This window comes from Dermacentor albipictus, chromosome 7 (assembly GCF_038994185.2).
Source record: "Dermacentor albipictus isolate Rhodes 1998 colony chromosome 7, USDA_Dalb.pri_finalv2, whole genome shotgun sequence".
In the NCBI taxonomy this organism is placed as follows: Eukaryota; Metazoa; Arthropoda; class Arachnida; order Ixodida; family Ixodidae; genus Dermacentor; species Dermacentor albipictus.
The window spans coordinates 85422540-85444149 of record NC_091827.1 but is presented as its reverse complement, the minus strand read 5'-3'; the positions used below and the strand labels follow the sequence as shown (position 1 = coordinate 85444149).

At 47.3% G+C, this 21610-nt stretch overlaps 1 protein-coding gene across 1 annotated transcript in view; it reads right to left on the bottom strand.

Annotated features, from left to right (window-relative positions):
- LOC135899663 (uncharacterized) overlaps positions 1-19223 on the bottom strand; it is a 69831-nt gene extending 50608 nt beyond the window's left edge. Inside the window, exons 1-3 of the mRNA XM_070522008.1 lie at positions 19209-19223; positions 18299-18445; positions 3740-4029 (exon numbers count right to left, since the gene is read on the bottom strand). Of these exons, the coding sequence (XP_070378109.1) occupies positions 3740-4029; positions 18299-18445; positions 19209-19223 (452 nt within the window). The remainder of the gene's footprint in view (positions 1-3739; positions 4030-18298; positions 18446-19208) is intronic.
- Between the last annotated feature and the right edge of the window lie 2387 nt (positions 19224-21610).

The window sequence follows — 21610 nt, the reverse complement described above, 5'->3', positions numbered from 1 at the left end:
GCATCTGGTGTGACACGGCCGCAAGTACGCGCCAGGCTTCAAAAAGCTGCCACGTCAACATAGGCGTATTTAAATGAACAAGGCCTGACGATCTCGCCAGAAAAAATGCGCATTCGTAGCATTTAACCGAAAGCCAATGAGATCATACGATGTCTCTATCGACGGTCAAGGCATACCCTATGTCAGGACGCACCGATTCTTAGGCGTAATCATTGATCGTGACCTCTGCTGGAGTCCTCATGTGGCCTACCTAAATATGCGCCTGACGGGTATCTCTAATGTGTTTAAGTTTCTTGGAGGAAATGTCTGGGGTACTTCAGTACATGCAATTATGCAACTGTACAGGACGCTCTTTCTTGGGTATTTGCGATACAGCTTGTCTGTGCTGACCAACACCTGCAGAAATAATATCCATACACTCGAAAGCGTCCAGGCCCAGGCACTTAGAGTGTGTCTTGGATTTGCCGCGGTGCTCGTCAATGGCTGAAACAATTGCCATTGCACACGATTTCCCAGCCAAGACCCATATAGTCATGGAAGCGCTCAGAGCACACGTAAGACACCTTGCTCGAGCCCCTGCCCATCATCTATCCTCACTACCAGACGATCGACCGCGTGCTTAATTTTGTGAAACAGTCCTGCCATATCGTGCATACCTTCCATCAGGTTATAGACCTCCAGCGAAAGTTCCGTTTCCACCATGCTGGCTTGGCTCAAGCCAATGTTCGACTAATGGTGCCAGGAATACGAACAAAAACCCAACTCTCGTCTCCAGCGCTCAAGCAGCTTTCACTGTTCTTGCTGTACGAGACGTACAACGAGCATCATCATCTCTATACTGAAGCTCCAACCACGGTGAATGGGTCTGCAGGATCGGTGATCTTTCCTGCAAAACCTTCCTCCAGAAAGATTCGAGTATCTCACCAGACTACATCGACTGCCGCGGAGCTTGCTGCTATTCGTTGTGCACTTCGTGTAATTTCTGAAGAACTACCCAAGAAATGGAGCGTGTTCACTGACTCGAAGGCTGCTCTTCATTATTTGGTTTCTGCCTTACGTCGAGGATCCCACGAACAACTAGTTCAAGAAGTCAGACTGCTGATTCACCACCTCGTCGAGCAAAGACATATCACGTTTTAGTGGATTCCAAGCCACTGTGGCATAATGGGCAATGAAAATGCCGACCCAGCTGCACGATCTGCCCATGAGAAGGGTTTGCAAGACTCCATTCCATTCTCAAGAACAAACGCTGCAATGAAAATTCGTGTGCTTGCAAATAAGCCATCAAAACTTTATGGAACACACCAAGCTTGAAGCGTACACGTCTACACTGACTGGACCCATCCCTTCGACTTCGACCACCGTCTGGACTCTCTCGACTCGAAACAGCAGTACTTTGCCCACTGTGGCTTGGTGTCGCCTATACAAGATCTTTCGCTTTCCGAGTCGGTATGCACGACTGCACGGCTTGCAGTCACTGCGGCGGCGAGGAGACTATCGAACACGTGCTTTGTCATTGTCCTCAATGCAGCGCGCATCGGCTGTCATTAGCGACCGCATTGGCATGCCTTGACGCCAGGCCACTTCCAGAACAGTCAGTTTTGGAATGCCGACGTCAACTGTCGTCGCAGTAAAGGTCGGTCAAGGCTTTGTTGACTTTTTTAGGTGACAGTGGCCTACTAGAAAGAATATTATGACCCCATTCCGTCCCTGTTCATATTTTTTCTCACGCTTTTATTTTTGTCACGCTCTTCTTTCCGTCTTTACATCCCCTTTCCCTTTCCATAGTGCAGGGTAGCAAACAGGAGGTTTTAGATCTGATTAACCTCCCTGCCTTTCTCTCATTTGCATCTCTCTCTCTCTCTCTCTCTAGATCAAAGAAAACAGTAAGACAGTATTTCTTGTGTAGAAAGGCCCCATGTATCTCCTGTTCTAGTTGGACTAGGTTATCCGTTGAAGAGCGACCTTTCTTGTACCCGCACTGATGGCTATCTAGCAGGTTCTCGGTTTCAAGAACGTAAGTCAATCTTATGTTTATGCTGTCTTCATAGACTTTGCCAGACAACTTGTGAGACTTATAGGTCCGTAGCTGGTTGCTGTTGTGGGAGGCTTTCCAGCTTTCAAGAACGGTTATGGTAGCTTTCTTCCACTCACTGGGTATTTTTCCGATTTCCCAGATTACATTAAAAAACGAAGCAAGGTTTCAAGTGGTTTAGGAGGTAGGTGAGCGAGCATTGCGTAAGGTACTCTGTCCGGACCAGGTGCTGTTTTTTTTTTTTGCCAGTAGTGAGTACTCTATTGATTTCCGGGAGCATTAGGGGGGCATGATTCGATCTCTCTGAGCTTCATGTAGTCGGAAGCTTTAGTTTTTCTGACGATTGCTTATATTTTAGGAACGTAGCGTAATAGTTTACTGAGCTTGATATGTCATGAAAATGCTGCCCTAATATGTCTGCTTGTTCTTCTAAATTTGTTTATGTGCCTGGAGGTGAGAGTATGGGGATAGTGTAAGAATCGTAGTCACCTCTAAACTTACGAAGCTGATCCCACATTCTTTGGATGCTATCGAGCTATTCATAGACGATACATAGTTTTTCCATGACTGTCTTTCGGCTTCCCTGCAAGGGTACCTGGCTTTGGCTTTCGCTTTTTTGGAAGACAGTAATCTTGTGTTGGGTCTCGCCGAAAGATAACCCATGCTTTGTATTGTAATTTTTTTTAAGTTTTTGCGCATTCATCTGTCTACCAGGGTTTTAGTTTTTTCCTAAGCAGACAGAGTATTGCGTGATCGTCTGCTCTGCTGCAGCAAGTATAGAGGCAGTAATCTTTTCGTTCGTTTTATAAATTGTTAGATCAGCAGATATACCATCCAGACTAGATTTCTCGCTGAAAAAAGGCCAGTCTGCTAGATGCAACGAGATGATCTCGACCGTGCTGTCTGGAAAGGACATAATCATTTAATTATACCAGGCGTATGGTCACTACCATAGGGATTGTCGATAACACCCTATTTAACATCGATAAGGAGGGATGGAGAGCACATCGCCAGATCTAAACAGCTCATAGGCCCTGTGTTTGGGGAGCAGTATGTTGCAGCACCAGTCTTTAGAAGACATAGGCCATTTGTTAGTATGAAATCTTCAAGTGTTTGTCCCCTGGTGCCACTTGTTCTGCTACCCCATTACGTGTTATCGGCGTTAAAATCACCCGCTATTAAGAAAGGTTCACCTAGCTGGTTTAAAATTAACTCCAGATCTTACAGTAAAATGTGAATGTCGTGGAATGTACATTGAGGTAACGGTGATGGTTTTGTGTGTTAAAGCAGTGACAGCAGTGCCTTCAATGCGACTATTATTGGCAACTTTACTAGCAGCAATACCGCTCTGCAGAACAATGGCTACACCACCCGAGAGCCGATTCGCCTCAGTACGGTCGCGCCGTACAACAGTGAAGCTTTTTAAAATGTTTTTGTGCTTTTCGCCTAAGTTTGTTTCTTGTAAGCACAAAGCCACAGGAGAGAAGTTAACATGTCTTCGATGTCACCTAATTAGTGTAAGAGCACTCTGCAATTCCAGTAAAGGCCACTTTGAAACTGAAAGGTAAAAAAAGGCATTAAAATGGCAAGAAAAAGAAAGATGTTAGGTGACACAGATCTAAAGAAGGTTTATACGAAGGAGCGAAAACATTTAGGTTATCGCTTTCTTACTTTGAGTAGTTATTGGCATTCTGTCCCTCTTACCACGCTCGAGAGAGCGCTTGTCCTTCTGTGTCAATGACACCGGGGTTTTGGGGTCGACCTCCATTGCTCTTTCTGAGGCGCTGGAAGACCGAGATTTGGGCGCCGACACACGTGTCTCGGGCCTTGTGGTTCGTTTGATGATGAGGTCCTGCGGGACTGGTGTCTGCAGGGCCTTCGAAGAGGGTGGAGCAGTAATGGCTGCTTCCAAGACGGGGGCGGGAGGGGTCACTGCAGCACCACTGCGCGTGGGCTCGGAGGACTCCGGAGGCCTCTGTGATGCTGCCCCGCGCCTGCGTCAGTTCGGCATAACTTCTTCGCGAAACGTATGACAATCGCTTTCTTGCCTCAAAGAACGAGATTTCTTTTCTTTAACAGTTAATGCAATTACCTCTTTTTCATTTTTCCAGCAAGGGAAAAACCATGAGTGAGCTGGGTGATCTCCTTTGCTGTTAATGTAATGTGGGGAAGAAGTGCATTGTCAGATTGATGATCGTTGGAGCTTCTTTTAGCACAGGTTGCTTGGCTGCGGCCATGCATGTCAAACATATCCAAACCTTCGGCACTTGAAAGACCGTCTGGGATTCTCGATATATGGTCTCGCGTTTACATTTACCTACCCTGCATCCAGTGAGGTAGGCATTACACTTGTTCCAAAGGCAAGTATAACATGTTTTGTCGGGATTTATTGGTCGTTTCTGCGGATGACAATTCTTTGTACTTTGCATTCGTTTTGTTCCTGGAAGCTTTCCAGCAGTTTCTCATCACTCAGGCCAATAAAGTATTCCTCTGATATTACCCCCCAGCTTGTATTTCGTGTTCTGTGTAGTGAAACTGTCACTGTCGTGTCGCCAATGCTGGTAAGTTCGGAGAGGTTTTGCGCTTGATCGTTGTCGTTTAGTTCTAAGAGGAGGTCCCCGCTAAACATTTTTAGGCTTTGTATGACGGTCCGATTTTGTCTTTCAGGCACTTGGCTACAAGGAATGGAGAGAGCTTTCTTACTGGCAGGTTGCTTTCGCTCTGGACTACATAGTACTTGAGGGAAAATGGAGCGTTGCTCAGAAAGGAGAACTGGAATGGTGCTTCGGTGCGGCGTCTTTTCAGACGCCGATCATAGACAACAGAGGTTTGTGCTCCTATGAGAACAATGTATTTGTTTGGCAACAGCGCCGACCGTCCACCGCAGAGCCCAACGAGGGGACGCGGCAGAGCTTGTGTACAAGCCTGCAAGACGCCGGCCGTACGCCGTCACTATAACCTAATATGGCGTACCCAAGGTAGGATAGCTGGACTAGGTTAACCCTTGCCACCAAAGACACAGAAAGTATATGGAAGAGAGAAGAAGATAGGAAAGGTCAATAGTGAGAGATAAAGGCGAAGATTCCAGGAGAGAGAGAGAGCAAGGAAAAGGTGACTGCCGATTTCCCCCGGATGGGCCAATCCGAGGGTGCCGTCTACGTGAAGCAGAGGCCAAAGAGGTCCGAAAACCCGGCACAGGCTCAACCCCCAGGCTGCCCCTTTCCGCGGACATGGCAAAGCCGCGCATGGCTACACGACGGATAGCCCAAACCTCGTGTCCTCGGGTACGTGGTGTCGCAACATACCAAATGCCTGCTGACACAGACGCCCCGCGGGGACAAAATTAGAAAGCTCACATCACATTAATCTGCACTTCATTGTGAAAACGAGTTATGTTGGCTATTGTATCCAGGTGTAAACTACCTTCAATATAAGACAAAGTGCATATGACCACTCAATATGGACTAATTTGGGCACTTCGTAGAAAGGCTTTTTTGACTGGCTGCACTTAGAACGCGTTTATGTTGAGGTGGCTTTTCCGTCGGCTGCACACGCGCTGGTTTTGTTCAACTTGTTACTCAGTAAAAATAACTTCAGTGGGCGAATGTAGGGGAAAGCCGCAAAATTCACGGAGATTGTGTTAATTCCAACGTAGGGCAGGGTTCAGTGCTAAAGGAATAGCAGGAGAAATAATAAATTAGTTTATAGCAGGAAACTATCCTTTACTAGAACAGAGCCTGAAAGCTCGTCATCCACCTTTTGAATTTTGCGCTGAAACCCCAGAGCTAGCATGTCAATGTGACGTACGTCAAGGATCAACGCCCGTAGCTTACAGCCATTATTAGTACGTTACTGGCGTAGATCATAACGCCCCTTCTTAGGTGACGATCTACGTCTGCACCTTACTCCATGTCATCATCATCATCATTATCAGTAGCAGCAGCAGCCTATATTTATGTTCACTGCGGGACGAACGCCTCTCCCAGCGATCTCCATTTACCCCTGTCTGGCGCTCGCTGATTCGAAGTTGTGTGGGCAGGTTTCCTATTTTCATCGACCAGCCTAATTTTCTGCCGTCCTCGACTGTGCTTCCCTTCCCTTGGAACCAATTCTGTAACTATAATGGTCTACCGGTTATCTGCTGAAGGCATTACATCACGTGCCCAGCTCAATTTGTGTCTCTTAATGCCAACTTGAACATCAGCTATTCCCGTTTGCTCTCCGATCCACACCGCCCTCGCCCTGTCTGTTTGCATTATGCCTAATATTTTTCGTACCATTGCTTTTTTGGGCAGTCTTTAGCTTCTCGAGCTACTTTTTTAGACTACTAATTTCTGCCTAAATATTTTATTACCCGCTGAATACACTGATTGTGCATATTTATTTTCAGCGACATTGGTAAGCTTCTTGTCAGAATTTCGTAATCTCTGCCGTATCCACTATAACACACTTTTTATTCGTCTGTAAATTTTGTTCTCGTGATGCGGGCCCCTTTTAAGTAATTGACCTTAATAATCACTTCTACCCAGGACCTTTGGAGAAGCATGGAAAAAGTTGGTGAAGTATGAAGAGGCCTTTGCCCTGCAGTGGGCGTAGCCAGGCTGCTGCTGCTGCTGAGGATGATGGTGATAGTGGTGATGATGATAATGATGGTGATGAATCCAGGACCTTTGTCCCATGACCTCTGCTGTTAATGAAGGCGAAATTAAGGCATGGTTAGTTAAGGTACCGTTTATTAAGGTAGCCAACCGACGACCTTTGGGGGGGAGCCGAACCCACGACTTTGCGTCGTGCTGACCTTTTGAAGCACACCGTTCGTCACGTCGCGGCGCTTATGTTGTCAGGGCCGCTCGAATCATGTGACTCCAGCAGTGGCGCCAACGCTTCTCCTGAAGTGCTCGCAATGCTTCCATATTCATCCACGTTGAAAACACTAAGTGCCGCTTGAATTTTTGTTCTCATTGATCGCCGTGTCCATGCCTCGTTCCCAGCTTGCGTCTTCCTTCGTTGTGAACAAGGCCCTCATGTGGGAGCGAAACGCCAGTATATTAAAGATCTGATGATTTTTTTTCACCTGGATCAGGTGCCTGTTATATTTTTTTTCGCTTCATGACCGATTTCAAGAATGCTTTTCTAGGCAGTTGTAGAGCAGTGAAACATATTTCGAAACCTGATAAGTTTAATCTTGGGATCGTTAGAATAAGATGTAGCTCATATTCACCTAAAAAAATATTGGAGGGCGCTTAAGGTTCGCCTTCGAGAGTGGATCGCGACAGCGTTCCCATCGACCCGACAAGGGGTGTAAGACAATGCGCTACGGCGCAGCGATCACTTACGAGACGCCCCGAATCGGACTTTGCACCCGCCAATCACGCCGTGAACGCCGAGCAACGCAACGTTCGGCGCGGCAACGAAACGTGCGCCTGAGCAAGGGGAACGAACCGAAGAACTCGTTGTCTCGGAGGGGGAAACGATGCACGCCAGCCAAACGTCGTGATCGGCATGGACAGCCGTGACACGACGCGCCTCGTACTGGTCCCCGCACAGCCCCAATGCGCTCAAACGAGACGAAGAGGAGATTGATGGATGGATGGAAGGAGCGTCCCCTTTGAAACGGGGGGATGGCAGTTGCCACCATGCTCAGCTTTTTGTTTTTGTTTACCTATGTCGTGTGTTATTAAAATTCGCCATTTTCTCTAAATACGTCTTCCTATCATTTTAACTTTATGCCACCTCTCTGCTTTTGAGCTACCATCATCCAATTGCCTTTTGCTAATTTCCACCGCATATTTATTTACATGACTATTTTTATCTCTGAACCCTGCGGCCTCAGGAAGCGTGACTGTGCCCGCATCAACATCGGGATGGATACCGTCACATTTTAGTATGAGGTGTTCTATTGTTTCTACAGATTTACCACACACAGTGCATGTCGCATCTTCTTCGTTAAATTTCTTTTTATATCTCCGCGTTCTAAGACATCATGACCTAGCTTCAAAGAGTAGGGCACTGCCTCTTGAGTTATCATAAAACGCTTCCTTCCTGATCTGCTGTTTCCAGCGGGCGAGTGCCACGTCACCTGTCGGAGCAGCACTGTACATTGCGAGGAGGGGGTCTTCTGTGTTTGCCGCAAGATGGCTCTGCGTGTGCGGCAAGCGCAGAAGAAATGAAGCGGAAACGTACTTCGCTACGCGTTTAACTGCGAATTCTGTAATTTACATGCTCATAATTACCGATGTACACCGCAGTATAACTTTCTACAGCACGTTTCTAAGGCAAGACCGCATTCACTAAGGCGCTTTTGTCCCAATTTGAACCATCGAACTCATGGCTGAGCGGTAGCGTCTCCGGCTCACACTCCCGAGACCCTGGCTCGATTCCCACCCAGCCCAACTTGCAAGTTGCTTGTATTTATGGATTGCCTTCCAGGATTTTTCGCTCACGGCCAACGCCGCCGACACCGACACCAACGACACCTGCTTTTCTGCGAAACGAGCTCCTTAACGCTGTCGCGTTAAAATTAAATGAGTCCGTGCAGATGCTCTAAAGATCCATGACGTTACGGTCATTACGCGTCATTCGTTTAAGTGCCATAGCGATTATACAGATGCTCGAGGCGCATTCACGCCGCCAGCGACATCACGCCGTCGTCCAGACGGTCCTGCCATCGACAGCGTATGCATGGCCCGTACACTGAGGGGTAGAGGGTCTCCAGAACGCGCGGAGTGCGTTTGGCTGCGAAAACAATTAGACGGAGATGACGCACCGTCAAGGCATCACTAATTTGGCTGGAGTAGTGGTGCCAGGGTAGCGCCGTGCCTTCCACTGCTTCATAGAGCAGTGTGCGCACGCACACTGCTCAGTACAGTAGACTGCACACAACCCACTACAATATAACATACCAAAACTATTATATGATTATGAGGCGTCGGGCACTCCGGATCAGTTTAGACGACCTGGGGCTCTTTAACGTGCACGTAACGCCATGCAGACGGGCACTTATGACTTTCGCCCCCATCGAAATGCGGCCGCCGCGACCGGGATTCGATCCCCCCGACCAACGCCGAAGCCAATACGCCACCACGGCGGGTCACATTAGAGCCTCTGCTAAGCTGCCATGTGTGTGCACTGCTCGGACAAGAACAGGCAGCATGCATCAAGCTTACGTTTTCTAGTATTTCACTTGGCGCTGAATAACACGGACAACTTCTCGTCGATCTCAATCGAGCACCATCTTGGTGCGATGCCTGAAACATGACTGCCAGGGCTCGGCATCACGCCAGCATTGTGAGATGTCTGGCGGCTACCAGGGCGATGTCGCTTCTGCCACGCAGCAGTTACTTCGCGTGCTACGTCATGACAACATGACACGCCTGCGATGAGTTAAAGCGAAGCCGACCACCCTGTTATCGCTGTGGACAACCACAGGCGACTTGAAGGATACTTTAGTGTTCGCTGAAACTCCCTGTATACTGACGACACTACGGTATCTTATAGAGATGAAATGGTTTCCTCTATTACATGAAGACTAAACACTGTACTTAATAAAGTTGTTCAACTAAACAACATATGATTCATCTATAAAACCTTCTAAAACTAAATTCACAATTTTCAGATCCTTTCCAAGGCCGATATTTACACCGGAAGTTCTGGCGCTAGGTTCCAATCGCTGTTTCTGACTCGCTTTCACTTCTTGGAGTGTGGTTTGACGTAAATGTTAATTTTGGTTTGCATATGCCCGACGCCTACAATAAGACTGCTTTTGGTATTCGGTAAGTAACTAAAGCTATGCTATAGTTTTCGACAAATGCATGGTTATCTCTTTAATTTTCCTTCATCCACAGTGATGTAAACTACCAATTAGCAACATCGGGGAAGCCCTATCAATCCTTTACTTCATCGTTGCAAAACAAACAGAACCAGGCATTCTGTATGATTGCCTTCAGTACTTGCCTTTATAATGTTCTTGCTTGACTTAGGCATTACAACATTGTATCTCTCAGGAAGTTACTTCAATTTCTTTATACCTGCTTCTTTTCTAAAACCATAAGTTGTGAAATACATTTCGTACTTATTTTCATTGTCCGCCTTTCGCGTCGGAACGCATTAGTTTATTATTACCGTGAGTTCGCACCAATTATGGTATAAGAACCTCGTCATTTATAGCCATATCATTCTGTAATTAATTACCACTAAACCTAATATCGTTGTATACCCATTATTCATTTAAGAAGGCCCTGATAATCTTCTTTCTGTGTTATTCATTTTTTATTATGTGCAACCTCTGTTAGCTTGTATTGTTATGCGAATTTTTTCGTTTTATGTATTCATCGCTGTGTTGTTATAGCTGTGATATTGTTGTATTTTGCTATAGTAACTGCTGCGTAACCCATACTTTTGTTTCTTGTCACATATGGATTTCTAGTTCCTATATTTTTCATCACTTGTCTCCATAGAGTCTACGGACAATGGAATTCTTGTCTGAAAAATTATTTTTAGATGCCCCATATCGTTACACATGCGCTAGTACATGTTGAAATTCTCAACATCTGAATTCTGATTGCTACCTGATGTGCTTGATACCTGATGTAATATAAAAATGCTCACATCCTGATATGCATTGAAGCAAGAAAGCATGTAGGACGACCATGTAGTTCGTCGCACATTTTGGGAATGAATATCTCGGAGTTGCTCTCATCCTTAAAATTTCATTCGAATGGGTACACTTTGCAATTGAATGAATTTGAATGGGTACACTGCAATTCGTATGCAGTAAACTAGTTAAAAAAAACTAACTTGGTCAATTTTTAGTATTTAGTTGAATCTGCGTTTCGTTATCTCGTGTAAGTAATGTCCACCTATTTCAGTAATGCAGCTCAAGAACAAGAATTATGCTATTTGTCGCAGGACATTAACGAACGTTCTGAGCAATAAGCGCAATGGCACGCGTAATGTGAAGACGTGGGATCGTCGCCTAATTGCGGCAAGTTGTTCTTCATCGACTATCATTTGCATTAATTTATCACTTATATAGTTCAATGAGTAAGTACAAGTAATTTCCCCTGTGTTGTCCTTGGTGTTATTGTTTGTTGGCTTCTTACAATATTTTATATATATATATATATATATATATATATATATATATATATATATATATATATGCGGTCACGAAGAACGCAGAACCGTGCATGCACCTTTCTGTGGTGGCGAAGTTGCTCGCTCGAATTGCGTAGTTCGCCTGCTCATACATTGTTTCAATATCGGTTTTACCGATATTGAAACAAAATGCTCACAAAGCATTGAACCACCATAGACATTACCATCGTCGTTCCATCTGTCTAGATGCTTATCGTTACCCAGACCCACGCCTCTGTCACCTATCTAGCACATTTATTCCGGAGTGTCAACTTTAAGACTGACATTGGATATAAAGCATTGCATTCCCCTAGTCGCCGCATCACTTGGAGATCCCCTCCTTCGTGAAGTGCACGGAATAGTTTGTTTTCTGGGTGAAACAAGAGGCCGTGGCCAATTATAGTCCGTGACAAAGACAGTGAAGCACTGCCAGTGGTCAAATGTCATTCAGAGGGTCGAATTTCTTCAGCGCGTGGAGGTCACGATGAGTGAAAACTCTGAAAAGCCGATCATGGCCACTGACGATCAGCGACAGGTGGCAAAATAACAAATGAAGCTTCCTCTGCATGACTTTATAGGGCGCCACTCCTTGATTATGGTTTAGATTGAGCCCACAGTGTCTGCTCGACCCAAGAAAGTTTCGTTCCCATCTTCGGCGACCACGTCACTCTCAATATGGCGTCCTAGGTCCGAACATCTAAACCTGTACGCCGCTATACATGGTGGGCGTCGCGGACGGAAAGACAGGCAAACCACCATACAATGAACAAACTTGGTTAAGCTTGCCACTTTGGAAGCACTGCCTAACATCAACACGCACTGTCTTATCCAACTGTATAGACATTAGAGAAGCCGAAGTCCATCAAATATTGAGCCTGAAACGCCTTTTATTAGAAGCGAAAGAGACACTGAAAAGTATTTGTCTATAAGATACCGAATCTCGTGTGAATGATCGAGGCTATTCCTGAAGTCATCATTACATCCTCGAATACCTCGCGCACCTAGTAGTTGAGAAAACACCCTCTCAAGTTGACACCGACCGTTCTGTATGCATGCAGAGCAACGTAAGCACTTCATCAATTCACTTACAAGCGCATTATCGCGGTTCAAAAAATAAGTGACGTCCGGAAAATGCAATGCAATGCCCCATTATCGTATTCGTTTAAGCGCGGCTACTAAAAAAACAACAAGCTTTCGTTGGTTCGAGGCTGGCAGACGCTGTATATTGCCGCGACGCCATCTGTGCCCAACCACGCTGACGACGAGGACGACGACCTCGTGGGGGCAAGCGAGCGTGCTAGAGAAGAAGAAGCGAACACTGAACGCTTGTTCTAATTGTCAAGATTAAAATAACGCTCTCCGCTCTTGTCTCAAGTGAGCCGTGACACTGGTGGACGTGCTGGGTATCGCATCATCACCTCATGATAGGGACGACTCCTGCGAGTAGCCCTGCGTCCAGCCCTTCAAGATATCATCCACGCGTCGAGACACCTGTGCACCGTGCAAGCCGCCGCCTGCAAGGTCTGTGCCCGGAATTCGGTCTCTTGCAACGAACTTCGTCAGCGACCTCAATGACTCAGGAAATGGCGATTGCAAGTCCAACACAGGTGACTATCCAAAACAATCTAGTCCCCTCAAGCTTCCATGGTGACACGTACGAAGACGCCGAAGACTGGCTGGACCAGTACGAACGCGTAGCTAAGGTCAATCAGTGGCGTCCGGACCAGAAGCTATCTAATGTGTACTTCGCTCTTGAAGGTAGCGCAAGGACGTGGTTCCAAAACCGCGAGGCACATTTGACAACGTGGGACGAATTTTGCCGTCGGCTACTTGACACTTTCGGAAGCACTGATCGCCGAGATAATGCACAACGACTTCTCGAGTTGCGCATTCAGAAGCCCAATGAAAGTGTCTCCATGTTTGCCGAGGACATGTCTCGTTTGTTTCGTCGCGCGGATCCCAACATGCCGGATTCGAAGAAGCTGAGCCATCTTATGCGCGGCGTCAAAGAACAGCTATTCGCTGGTCTCGTGCGTAACCCGCCTACAACCGTGGAAGAATTCATTAAGGAAGCCACAGCAATCGAGCGGGCGCTCCAGCAGCGTTGTCGGCAATACGAACGCCTGACTAACGATGCGCCTGCAGGAGCCGCAGTACTCACAGCGACAGACGAGACTTCGCTGCGTCAACTGATAAGAGACATTGTGCGCGAGGAGATTGCGAAGCAAACTGTGACACCGAAGGAGTTTACTGTTGCTTCGGTCGCTGAAGTTGTTCGCCAAGAAATTCGGCAAGCATTAGCACCTCCTGAGCCACTCCCTGAATTGAGTCCCGAGCCGCGCTTCGAGCCACGCACATATAGCTACGCAGACGCTGTCCGTCGCCCGCTTTCTACCATGCCGGTACAGCAGTACCACCAGCGGCCACCTATTGCTGCCTGGACACAGCGGGAGCATTTCAGGCGACCCCAGCCTCGCAGGACCGACGTATGGCGCACTGCTGATCGCCGACCATTGTGTTTTCACTGTGGCGAACCAGGGCACATTTATCGTTTTTGCCCTCATCGCCAGCGTGGCATCCAGGAAATGTCACCTGCCACTCCGCGCCAGTTTCCAGAGAGACATCCACGCTTCGACGAGTGTCAGTCAGGAACAAGGGAGCTCAGCTAATCTGCGGTCGCGCTCGCCGTCTCCATTACGTTATTCTTCGCCGAACCGTCGCAGTTTCGCCGACGTGGTACGAGGCCGCTCTCCAAGCCCACGGCGGGGAAACTGAAATCAGCGACCTCCGGGGGGAAGGTTGCAAGTCGTCGAACCGCCGAAAATCCCCCATTATTACTGAGAAACGAGCACAGCAACCCGGAGAAACGGGACGCCGACGAATTTGTAAGTGCCGACCTACTCTTAACAATTGATGGGCACGACGTGACAGCTTTAGTTGATACTGGTGCAGACTTTTCGATAATGAGTGAGCAGTTGGCAGACCGGCTTAAGAAAGTCAGAATGCACTGGACGGGCCCTTATATTCGAAATGCCGGGGGCCAGATAATGGTACCTACAGGAAAATGTACTGCACGGCTCCAGATAGGAAATACAGCTTTTGTCGCCACTTTTATGATTTTAAAAGAGTGCTGCAGATCACTCATCCTTGGAATGGACTTCTTGCGGGAGTACGGCGCCGTGGTTAACATACGGGATGGCGAGATAACCTTGTCAACTAGTACAGACACGAGCCAAGACGAAGAGCGCCGACGTACATCGTTACGTGTCGCCGACGACGACGTCTGCATACCACCACTATCATGCAGTCTTGTCTCCGTAAGTTGCGGAGAACAGTTTGACAAGGACGGTGTAGCCGAACAACTAACTGCGCTTCTGTTCCATCAAGGTATTGCCATCGCTCGGGGTATCGTCAGCCTAATCGGCGGTCGCACAGAGGTACTACTGACAAATTTTACCAATGAACGCCGGCACATCAGTAAAGGCACCGCTGTGGCGTACTTTGACGAAATGGACCACGTCCAACACTGCTTTGCTGTACAACAGGAATCAACCACCGATACGATGCCATCTATCCCCGTCGTCGACGTTGACCCAGGTTTAGCGCCGCAACAGAAACAAGGGCTCAGAGAACTGATTGACCATTTTAAAGACTGCTTCTCTACAACGTCCCGAGTGCGTCAAACACCACTGACGAAACACCGCATCATTACGGAGGAAACAGCAATACCCATCCGACAGCATCCGTATCGCGTGGCTGAGAAAGAGCGTGAAGCAATACAGCAGCAAGTCAAGAAAATGCTGGACGATGATGTTATCCAGCCGTCGAAAAGCCCTTGGGCATCGCCCGTGGTACTCGTTAAGAAGAAGGATGGCAGCCTGAGGTTTTGTATCGACTATCGCAAGCTCAATCGGGTCACGAAAAAAGATGTGTATCCCTTACCACGCATCGACGATTCCCTCGACAGGCTACGGCATGCACGTTACTTCTCATCGATGGACTTAAAAAGTGGATACTGGCAAATAGAGGTCGATGAGCGGGATCGCGAAAAGACTGCGTTTGTGACGCCTGATGGGCTCTATGAATTCAAAGTTCTTCCTTTTGGTTTGTGCTCCGCCCCAGCCACGTTCCAAAGACTAATGGATACTGTTCTCTCAGGCCTTAAGTGGAAGACTTGCTTAGTGTACCTAGATGATGTGATTGTTTATTCTGCCACATTTGATGAACATCTCAGTCGGCTACGGTCAGTTCTTCAAGCCAAGCCATACGGTCCGCTGGGCTTACCTTAAAACCTGAAAAGTGCCACTTTGGCTATCAAGAACTACAGTTTTTGGGCCACATTGTAAGTCACACAGGCGTCAGACCTGATCCTGAGAAAATCGCAGCCGTCGCAAAGTTTTCAAGGCCTACGGACAAGAAGGCAGTCAGACGCTTCCTGGGCCTATGCTCATATTACCGGCGATTTATTGCGGGCTTTGCACGCATCGCCTCACCACTCACATGCCTAACCAGAGAAGATGTCCCGTTTATGTGGGGCGAAGAACAGGAGGCGGCATTTAACGAGTTGCGGCACCGTCTACAAACTCCGCCTTTTCTTGCCCACTTTGACGTGGATGCGCCGACAATGATCCACACCGACGCCAGCAATGTGGGTCTAGGTGCCGTCCTTGTTCAGCGGCAAGACGGCGCTGAGCGAGTCATCGCTTACGCGAGTAGAACACTGTCACGTGCCGAGTCGAACTACTCCACCACAGAGAAGGAATGCTTGGCTGTAGTATGGGCCATTACCAAGTTCCGCCCGTACATATATGGCCGCCCATTTCAAGTCATAAGTGACCATCATTCTCTCTGTTGGTTGACCAACATGAAAGATCCATCTGCACGTTTGGCACGCTGGAGCCTACGGCTGCAAGAGTATGACATGACAGTGGTCTATAAATCGGGAAGACAGCACTTAGACGCCGACTGCCTTTCCAGATCACCGATCGAGTCGTCAGGCCGAGATAATGACGAATCCGCAGGCTTTTTAGGAGTTGTTGGTACAGCTACCATCTCTCAACAACAGCACGATGACCACGAGCTCGCTTCACTAATTGATTTCTTAGAAGGCCGCACCACAAACAAGCCCAGATTGTTCTCAAGGAACTTGTCATCATTCTGCATGCGCAACAGTGTTCTTTTTAAGAGGAACTTCTCTTCAACAGGGAAGAGATATCTACTGGTCATCCCTAAAACTCTCCGCAGTGAAATCTTGCAGGCCTGTCACGATGAAGCTACGTCGGGCCACCTAGGCTACACAAGAACATTAGCACGGATCAAAGAGAAATACTACTGGCCACGGCTCGCAACACACGTGAAGCACTACGTTCGAACGTGCCTTGACTGTCAGCGACGAAAAGTGCCACCTACGAAACCTGCCGGACTATTACATCCCGTTCAAGTGCCGGAAACACCGTTTGCACAAATTGGGATGGACCTTTTGGGCCCATTCCCAATATCAACTGCAGGAAATAAGTGGATCATAGTTGCGACAGATTACCTTACGCGTTATGCAGAAACCAAAGCACTTCCGAGCAGCACAGCAGCCGAAGCCGCGCAGTTCTTCATCGAAAACGTCGTCCTTAGGCACGGTGCTCCAGCGGTCATCGTAACCGACAGGGGAACCACATTCACGGCTGAACTTTTGCGAACTGTACTGCACGCTCAGTGGCACAGCACACAGAAGGACGACAGCTTATCACCCGCAAAGCAATGGACTTACGGAGCGCCTCAACAAGACTATTGCAGACATGTTGTGCATGTATGTCGATGTGGAACACAAGAACTGGGACCAAATTTTACCCTACGTAACGTTTGCTTACAATACGGCTCGGCAGGAAACAACAAGAATGACGCCATTCAGACTCCTCCACGGTCGAGAAGTGACTACAATGCTAGATGCTATGCTTCCTCATGATTCGAGCGATTCCGAGAACGACGCCGCAGATTTTACAGAGCGCGCCGAAGAAGCAAGACAGCTCGCACGCGTTCGCATAACTAGCCAGCAAGACCGTGATGCGCGACGTTACAATCAACGCCATCGATGCGTCGTCTACCAGCCCGGCCAAAGAGTCTGGGTTTGGGCTCCAGTGCGCCGCCGAGGCCTCGCGGAGAAACTTCTGCGCCGATACTTCGGACCGTACAAGGTTCTACGACGCCTTAGCGACGTCAACTATGAAGTCATTCCTGCCAGCCAATCCTGCTCGAGGCGCCGTCAAGACCTGCCTGAGACTGTGCACGTGGTGCGCATGAAACCTTATTTGGCTGAATGACATGGACACTTGCTGGTGGGCTGGACACCGGGTGCTACCCGCCAAGCATCGGGACGATGCTCCTTCTGAAGGGGGGCAAATGCCGCGACGCCATCTGTGCCCAACCACGCTGACGACGAGGACGACGACCTCGTGGGGGCAAGCGAGCGTGCTAGAGAAGAAGCGAACACTGAACGCTTGTTCTAATTGTCAAGATTAAAATAACGCTCTCCGCTCTTGTCTCAAGTGAGCCGTGACAATATGTTACATTTCTATATAGACAAGTTTGCGCACTACTCATAAGCAAAAACAAGGCGTGTGGCTTATCCATGTAATATTAATATTATTCGTATATGTTGACCACTTGCTCACAACATCTGGGAAGCTTTCATTGGTATCGCAACAACTGCCTTTATTAGTATTCTTTAAGAAAGGATACATTCGTGGGAAAACCGTACTTAACGCGATTTTCAGAAATTTCTTCTGGGGTGAAAGAATTGAGAAAAATTGGATTTTACCACAAAACCAAGCATTCTACATGTATGCTAGTGCCATCGTATATGGAACATTGCGGTCGCAGCCTAGAGAGTCACCCGTCACACCTTAAAATGAACAAATTCATTAAAGTTTACAATCGGGCTATAGTTCCTGCCCGATCATCTTGAAAATGATAGTAGCCCACAGACACAGCACAGATTGAGTTGAGTTCATTTCTGTGTAGTGTTCTGCGCGCGGCTCAGCTTTAAGTGTTCTCAAAGCCAACCTGCAACCTGCAGATTTGTTCCTGCCTGAAATAAAAGCTAATGAAACAGTTTTAATAAGACGCATATGCACTCACCCCGACGAGCTTATCGTACTTCACCAGGCGGTGGTAGCTGTAATGATTTTGATTACTCCGGGGGGATGTAAAGCATCTCAAACTGTTTATGTCGAATATTGAGGTTGACAAGCCGACCATGATGAGGGGTTCCGCCACACTAAGCAACTGAACAGAGAAAAAGACAACTTTCAGGGTCATGAAATGCTATGTGGACGATTAGATAAAGTGACTAGCAGCATGCGTACAGTTACGCCTCTTTATTGAGAGGCTATTGATAGAAGAGAAAAGCTACAGCGCTACGAAGTGTCGCACCGCGTGTGCGCTGCTTAGCGTTTCCTGCTTATTAAATTATGGTGCAAACACATTAAGTTTAGCAAGCGCATGTCGTGCCTAGCAATTGGTTAAATCAGTAAAAAGTGCTGGTAATCGTCACGAGCAGAATTCAGTGGGATAATGGAGGATATTAACAAGTCACATACGCTACTAACAGGGCTTTCCCGAAAGAATAACGAAATTTACACGCGATGCTAAGCATTACACGCCCGATTGACTTCATTCATATATTTTTCGAGGTGTTTATGGCATGGCTCAGGTAATAGGCAATTTAAAGGACATTTAATAAAATAATGCAACTCTATACAATGGATGTATATTCAAGCAATGGCATTGCATTCATTGCCATTGCAATACGGGTGTAGTCCTCTGAAATTTTGTGCTTGAGTTTCGTTCCCGTGAGCATATGTTGCATTATAATTGTTAGTCCTACGCCACAGCCACGACGAAGCATCAATGCGACCATTGATGCTTCGTCGATGCATTGATGCTTCGTAGGAGTCGGGCTCTTACAGTACAAATTTCAGGGCTTTCAGTGATCAATTCGAGGGATCTAATTAAGTGTTATGTGATGGCCCGCGAGTCATTTGGTTACCCTGCGGATTGGCATTGCGTCATTTGGTATGTAAAGCTGGACCGTTTAATAGATACGAAAGAAAGGAGACGCGGGGACGGGCTCTATACATTTTGACCGCGAAGTAATTTAATGGTTTCCTACCACGTCACTGAATGTAATGTACGTAGCCTACAATACCGCTACTGTGTCTAATGTGCTAGTGCAACACAGGGGCTATGAAAGACCGCATAGTCGAAGGCACCTGATTAACTCTAATCAACGGGTGTTTTTTTACCCTGCACTCATAGCACAGTGACGAAAATTTCGCATTATGGGCCCATCGCAATGTGGCTCCCACGAACGGCAATCAATACCGCAAGTTGTACTCAGCGGCGAAACACCCCAACGACTGAACCACAGTGGTAGGTATAATCAGTAGAAAAGGCCTCTGCATTAAATTTAGTTGCCGGCAGTACTTTAACGTACATATAATTCTCAGCATTAAACCATCGCAGTGAAAGCACAGCAGTACTCGTAAAAAATCTAAATCGGATATAGATAATGAAGTTTGTACAACTTCATGATCCTTTCTCCAGTCATGTTGAACAAGCGTTGCAGTTTTACGAGGATGTGGAATTAGCAATGATAAAGGTGCGAATTCAGTATGCTAGAGTTATGGACGCCTTCAGTACGACAGTCGTGGAGGGGACTTATGTGAGACTCAACGTGGCTTCAACCTGGTTATGTGATCAAAAGCGCTGTTAAGCGTGGCTGGACACGACGATAGCGTGCCGATGATGGCATGGGGAAGTGGGAGTGGCGACGGTGAAATGACCGCGATAGCCTCATGACGGCAGTATGACAACGAATGCATGACGGCTGTAAATGGCGTGATAACGACGGCACGACAATAGTCCGATTAGAAACATGAAATGATGACAATGCAACAACCACTATAACATCATGAGCATAAGAATATACCGAGTCGCCCAAGCTAATAGACAACTTGGGTCATTGGATATCATACTGACCGCTAATAAACACGAGTACAGGGGAAGGGAACTCAAAACTATGGCACGGGCAGTTTTGTGTTCTCTTCTCCTGTCCTCCTCTTCATTAGCGGTCAATATGATATGCGTTACCCACCAACTAGGCCAAACTGACGTTTTTATGGTTCATTGCTTCAGCGTTCAAGATGTGACGACTGCATGACGTGTCAGTATGATAACGCATGCATGAACACTGTGCCACAACAATGGCGTGACGGTGACGGCACGAAGACAGTCGGATGAGAAACTCGGAATGCGCAGAATGCAATGACCACAAGGACATTACGGCTGCGAGCACCTACTGAATGGCTCAAGCTATTAGCCAACTTGAGCCACAAGGTTGGTGTAGGCGGAGTGATGATGACATTGGTGTGACGAGAGCGGCATGACGAGAGTTGGATCAAAAACATGGAAATACGACAATGCAATGACCCCCATGGTATAATGACATGAACGCATAGCTACTTGCCCAAGCTATTAGATGACAAGGAACACTGGCTTGGCGTACAAGTGATGACGACGGCTGCACAACGAGAGTCAAATGACGGATCTTTGTGGACCACGACGGCCTCACGACGGTTATGACAAGGAATGTGATAAGAATGTATAACGAAAATGGCGTGAGCACAAAGGCATGACGAGAGTAGGGTGACAAATCTGGAAAGACGACAACGCAACAACCACAACGACGTAGCGGATCCGAGGACATGCCTGGTGGCCCATGCTATGAGTGAGCTTGGGTCGCTGCAGTAAAACACGCTGTGGGGCTAGTTGGTGCATCGGCGTAGAAGGTTGACGACATCTCCGTGACCGGAGTGAGTTGACGAAGCTTTAATGGCGACGATGGAAAACCATGGTGGTATCACCACCATAAAAATATACTTAGAGGCCAAAGGTGGTTGACAACATGGGCAACTGGGTGGGCCTAAGAGGATCGATAGGTAGATTCAAAACGCCTAAGTAGGCAATGAATGCTGATCGCATTAAAAGGTAGTCAAAAGGTAGTAACCGGTGCAGTCACTGAGTTTGCCACCCATTGCTACCCATTTACTACCTATTTATTACAGCCAATAATTCAAACTCAAAGTGATGCCTTTAGTGAACAATTAGTAAAGTTCACAGCTCCGGTATGGAAAGCTCATATACCACCGTCGCCGGCGCTCTCTTATGCGTTGTAGTGGCTGACCTAACATAATTTTTTGATAAACCGTAGTTCCTATCATTATCTTCGAATAATATAATGTGCTATGTTTGATCGCATGCACGTGCAGACTATACATTATACCCATATAGGCTCATAACTTTGTTCATTTACCCAAACACGTAAGTTTACACCTGTACAGCCTGTGCTCTTAAGGGTTGTGTCTATGCCAGATGTCTGAGCTATCAGGC